A 6375-nucleotide genomic window follows, 5' to 3' on the forward strand; every position below is an offset into this window, starting at 1 on the left:
TGACAAGCATCACCAACAGCAGGAACAACAGGAACAGGTCCAGGAACAGCAGGAACATCTGAAAGTGAATGAGCAGCAGGCACCTGATCTGAAAGGAATGAGCGTGGCTGGGACAGCAACAGGTACGGCAGGCACGGCAGGTACCACAGGAGAGACAGGCGTCCTGTCGGCCGCTACCGTCATCCTCGGCACTGGCGGCAGGTCCAGGGGGGTACTCTTTGGGCAGCGGCAGTCCGGGGTCGGCAATACAAAGAACCCCAGGTGGCGGTGGCACCGTCCTGATTGGCACGGCAGGAATTGGTTCTGGATTGCAGCCGTGGGTGTTACCGACATGACATGTGGTGTGTACACCAGGTGCGTTGACATCTCATATGCTGGTGTCGAGATTGTGGTTGTTGTAGTGGTTACCGTATCATGAGTGACCACTGCCGACCCCGCCAACCGCTGAATCAACCCCTGCAGTCCCAGCGACTCCCACACCTGTTCCAGGTCGTCCTCGCTGATGGCAAACCTGCGGAAGCAACAGTCGGGTAGTTAGAGGGGCTTCCTCGCGCCTGGGGGGAGAGAACCCCACCCAGAGCGGTACGGAAGACCCCGAGTACAACTGGACGTCCGTTACCAAAGGAGTCACTGGACTTTCCGATGACTTCTTGTGTCCTCGTACAGCACCCACTGCGCCTCTGACGAATGCATACACGTTACACAGGGCTCGTTGCGGGAGCACTCTCGCCCCCGACAACGAGTACAAACCTCGTGAGGATCTACATCTACATCCAAGGTCGTCTCCCACGGATGTAGCACCTGCGGTAACATAGATAGATTAGTAAGAGGGGTTCCCTCACGCACGGGGGGAAGACTGCCCCACCCCCGAACGCAAGGAAGACCCCAAATCAACATACAATGAAGAAGCTGAGTCGGGGGGCAGGAAGGAGACGAAGAATCGGCTACCAAGGGAGTCGCGGGAGCTTTCCGACGCTTCCTGGCAGAACCTTCGCTTCCCCCACCCCCCCCCCCGCACAGCAGTGCAAAGTAATATGAAAATGAAACAGAATACTGCCCTTGCGATTCACTTCATAGAACTTAAAGGAGAAAAGATCAATTCCCGGGTAAGAACGGAGGACTTGATCCAATAATATGATGCTATCATAAAATATATATGAAAATGAAACAGAATACTGCACTTGCGATTTCATTTCACATAAAATCGTAAGGATCAATTCCCGGTAAGAACGAAAATTGATCCACTTAAATTCATGCAATCAATAATGAAATGAAAAGAATATTGCAATTGCGAATCACTTTCATTGCATTCTATTATACAAACTTAAAAGTTCGTGCCGAGCGCAATCACACTCTCGGTAACGAACGCACAGGGCAAAAATATAATGAAAAAAAGTACTTACATTTTTCAATTACACCCTTCGCCCCAATACATGACTCGGCGCGAGCGCGCCCGTCCTCAAAGGCACCGAGACATAATTCAAGGGTTCATAATTAAGTAATGGAAAATGAAAAGCAGGTACTTACAGTTTTCATTTTCAGTCAAACAAACCATTAGTAGAAAACACAATATAAACAAAAGCATACGACGATGAAGCGGGCAGAGAGCGATGACGAACACGTCCTTTCACACCCTGCGGCCGAAAGCAAAAGTGATTTGTTTACCTCCCCACCGTCGCGCGGCGCGCGACGATCGGACAAGCAGTTAACTACCGTTCTCCCTTGTTCGATAGCTTACGACCGTTCCAGCTGCCGCTAGCTACTTCCTATTGTTAAGGACGAGGGTTTGTATTACGTATCGGAACAAATAGAAATTTTTCCCACTACGTCACTTTCCTTCTCTTCATAGGGTTGTTGTTGTAGCCCTATTGCTTAAAAAACCCGTTCCTCTATATATGTATCACATATAAAAGGAAATGAAATATGTCTTCTACTGCATCATTGCAAAAAGGACAACAGGTGTTCTCCTTCTGGTGCCTTTTTGCTATATTTAAATTAAGAGAGTTGGTTCTGGCTTTGAAGAGAAGGACTGAACCCATAGAGTTGTCATAAATTTCTTCATCTCTTTATTTCTCTTTTCCACGTTTTATATTCACAGTCAAAACATATGCCCCTCAATGCTAACTTTCCTCTTTTAAACGACTTTCTGGTCATTGCAAATTCGGCCCCCATAATTTCTTATGGTGCGAAAACAGACAGAGGCCCATGGACCGAAAACGATTGCGTCACACTACGGCGATAATCCAGCAGTAAAACATCTTCATATATCCGAAAAAGTAAATAATAAAGATATATTGCGCATATGATTATAACAATTACATGTATAGCTGATAACAATCTGCATGAATAACTGGTAAACTGTTCTGCATGACAGTTGAGTATAGCAATTATTTACAATAGGTACGAAAAGTCAAGATGTCGTGACGTCATAATACAAACTTAAAAGAACGTTCTAATTCAGAAAAATAATTACTTAAATTTGAGTCAGAGTCGAGTTACTTTTTCAATAACGAATATTTTCAAATTAATCATCATAAATATGTAAAATATTGATGTTTTATTACTTAGTTTAAAAATTAGCTAAGAGCACGCTTCTCGTCATCTACCAAAACAGCTGTTTACTCCTGGCTTGTTTGTTTGTGAGAAAATCGTGTTTCGATTGTTGTGATGAAAGTGCTCCAGCGTCTGTGGGTACAAGTGGTGTGCGGACTTATCACAGGATAAATGGAAATTTGTTGACACCACGACCTCCGTAAACACTCGAGATGGCGTCAATCTTCGAACATTTTTAGTTGTAAGTAAAAATATCAAATGTTTAACTGAATTAAACCTACGAGAATGAGCAAACACCTAACCTACAAGTAGGTAGCCTAAAATAGGTAAAAGGTAAAATATGACAAACTGCCTTTTGATCTTGCATAAGTAGTAGTATTACCTAGTAGGTAGGTAGCCTACTACTATATGAAAGCCATTAGTCATAGCCCAGATATTTAAAAAGGCATATTCCCACCCAATTTCCAACATTTAGTGACCAACATATAAATGAATAGACAACTGGTGATCGATAGATTTGTCTTAGGATAGATTACGTAGGTCCTAAGGACCTCGATAGTAGCCCTAGCCTCGTAAGCAACTACGCCGTAATTACGTCATTTCCGTAATTAATAATTACACCTAAGTCTACATATCTCATACACTTCCCTTCTACAATTTCTATACCATGCATAAATGAACTTTGTGTACCTCGCGTGCATAATTAACACACCGGAATTCGGAACAGTACCTTCTAAACGTGGCCATATTGCTGTTGTTGTTAAATGGATCTCTCCCATTGGTCGACGGTTTGTTGTCATCCAACGGAGGGTTCTGATTGGTCCGCCAGACGTTTGCTGATTGGGAGAGAGAGAGTGGGAGAGGGGAAAAAATGCTTAAATATACGATAGAGCTTTAAATGTAACGTAAATTATTACCTAAATATATATATTTTAAAATAGGCGTTTTATTTCCTTAAAGAAGGGGAAACGAACAGAACAACTGCTGGAGTGTTGTTGGGGATTCTTCTTCTTGCGTGATTGCGAAAGAGAGAGGGAGAGGGAGAAAAGGCTTAAAATATGTCATAATTTTAAATGTTACGTGATATATATTAATATGTATTTATAATAAACGTTTTACTTCATTAAAGAAGGGAAAATTGACATAAAAACTGCTGGAGTGTTGGAGATTTTTCTCCGTCTTCTTTTTCTTCTTGCGTGATTGTGAATGTCATCCACAAGCCTTCGTCGTGATTTTCTTATCGCTCGAAGTATACCATTTTCCACTTTTAGTTTCTTCGTATAATAAGTGTTTTATTTCGGTAAAGAAGGAAAAATGAACAGAACAACTGTTTTTCTTCTTGTGTGATTATGAATGTCATCCACAAGCCTTCTTCATGATTTCTTATCGCTCACAACATGCATTTTTCATTTTTAATTTATATTTGCAAAATGTCTATACATTTATCTTTTGGCGTCCTGTATTTTGGTGTTTTTCTTCTGAAACATCTGGTGAACATTGTCAGTCCGTTTTGTATCGAGATGTATCTCGAAAATCATAGGGTCGGATATTATTTTTTTTTTTTTAATTTGTTTACGGTAGGCTTCTTATTTGATCATATAAGGTTTTGTTTTGTTGTGGCTTTACTTCTTATACATTAATTTCTTACTTTCTACTTACAACAAACGCACTAACTTATTGATTAGAATAGGATGTTCAGCTTAGATTTTTAAATGCAAGTCGATGGGGTGTAAATTTATGACTTTGCTGAAAGAACTCAATTCCATCATTATCGGCATTGCCATCAGCGTTGTTTATTTTTTTTATTGGTCAGGTTAATGTTTGCTCATAGCCGGGATTCACTTATTTGCCACGTATTACTTTTTATGGCTTTTAATCTGAATAGCTTGGTAATCTTCCGCGTCATAACAGTGTTTGAACAAATGTTTCTAGGGCAACCGACTACAAAGTCTGATTACTATGCATTTAAACTTTTCTTTTTGATATATGTGTTCATCTTAGATCATAATTTAGATGGTTCAAAAAGCTAGTGTTGTAAGCACATAGATTTCTACAATAATTTTCAAATTTTCTATAACTGAATTCACAATATAAAATAAACTCAGTAATTTCTTACGACAACAAACGATACAAGCTACAGTAAAAAAAAAAATAGATAATATGGAAATATGTTAATTTTATAAAACATGACAGATTGTTGCACAGGGAGTGTACCATACATAGATTTTTCTATGACTGAATGGTGGTTACTGATTGTTCACTGGAGAAGTAAAAAATGTAACATTACTTTTTATAGATTTTGCACTTTGTATTTTTCTTCAGATTTCTCTTCTCAGCCATCTTAAATATATTATGTTGTACTTTTATGAAGGTTTCCATTCATCCAACGTTTTGTGACCTTCCGTATGATCCTTAATTTGGTCAAGATCGATGTGAACGATATCCATTAATAAAAATTCAATTGGTGTAATAAATGTTACGTCAAGGAACATGGAGCCTGGAGGGTGGCTGCCGGCGGCTGGCTGGTGCTTTGTGGTCCTTGGATTTTTTTACAGGTTAACTTTACTTAGCCTTCCCCTCCCATGACCGTATTTGGTTTGAAAATCCTCGTGAGTTTTCCAAGTGTTTATGTGTGAAGGTACGGTTGTTGTTATAGTTTGGTGTATGGGATAATTTTTTTTAAGAGGATAATGGGAACTGGGGTAGGTAGGGCACAAATCTTTTAGTTTTGTTTTATTATTTATTTTACGGATTGTAATATTAGGATCAAAATAGGTAATTATTAGGTACTAAGTAGTTAGGTATACTAGCTATAGCTAGCTATAGCAGTGGTATAGTAGCCTAATAGGTATACCTAGGTAGCTATACTACTAGTACCTAGCTTGTAGCTTGAATAGGCAATTACCATAGGTTATTGGCTTGAAACATACCAAGTACCTAGCCTACTACCTAGTAACGTAGCTAGGTATAGTAGGCTAGCCTACTACCTATTCCTTGAACACACCGTGGTCATCTTGGTCTCTGCGAAAGTTTTCAATTAGCCAAGTTAACCTAGTAGGTATACCTAGGCTATGAAAGACCTTGGGCAAATGATCGAATGGCCTCCTGGCGACCACCTAGACAGTACCGTGGCCACATTCCCAAAAAATAGGTAACCTTCAGAATAACCCAGGATAAACATCCCGATTTTTCTGTGCAGTTTTACCTCCTGAACAAGAATTTTAAGTGTGAAAATTGTAATGGAATATACCAAGTACTACCACAACCATAACATACCTATAGGCCATATGTGCGCTAGGCCTGGAAGGATTAAGAAATTGTTAGTGTTGTACATTATCCTAATACTTTTGTGAGAGGTGGACAAAGAGGCAGGTAGAAGTGTACTGATTTTTATTACAGTCAAGGGAAATATAAATATACAGCATGCGGACGGAAATGTGGTCACCGACCCGCGAGAGAGTAAGTGGGTCGGCGAGACCCAATTTGTGTTTCTTGAGAGACATAAAATACAAAATATTAAAGTACACAATACTATATGGTTACCTATACAAGCTTTATACACTGGCGGAAAGCCCGCTGAATGCTCTCTCGGGGGGAAGTAAGAACAACGCGAATGATGAATTAGTATAGGTATACAGAGAAAATTATGAATAAGCGTTGTCCTTACAAATACTCCCCCCCTAATACAATAGTTAGGTATAATTGTTGGCTGACTTCTTTGTACTTCGGTAGTCCACCTCGCGGAAGCGAGCTGGACGGCGGAGCGCCCTAGGGCGTGCGCGATATCAGTTGCTGTGGTTAGATCTTCGGAGTTTCCGGGGA

General features: G+C 40.3%; 1 protein-coding gene across 1 annotated transcript in view; it reads right to left on the reverse strand.

The window, feature by feature from the left end:
* LOC135224663 (neutral alpha-glucosidase AB-like) overlaps positions 1-3403 on the reverse strand; it is a 154195-nt gene extending 150792 nt beyond the window's left edge. Inside the window, 1 exon segment of the mRNA XM_064263883.1 lies at positions 3284-3403. Coding sequence (XP_064119953.1) covers positions 3284-3300 — 17 coding nt within the window. The 5' untranslated portion in view covers positions 3301-3403.
* Between the last annotated feature and the right edge of the window lie 2972 nt (positions 3404-6375).

This window comes from Macrobrachium nipponense, chromosome 12 (genome assembly GCF_015104395.2).
Source record: "Macrobrachium nipponense isolate FS-2020 chromosome 12, ASM1510439v2, whole genome shotgun sequence".
Lineage (NCBI taxonomy): Eukaryota > Metazoa > Arthropoda > Malacostraca > Decapoda > Palaemonidae > Macrobrachium > Macrobrachium nipponense.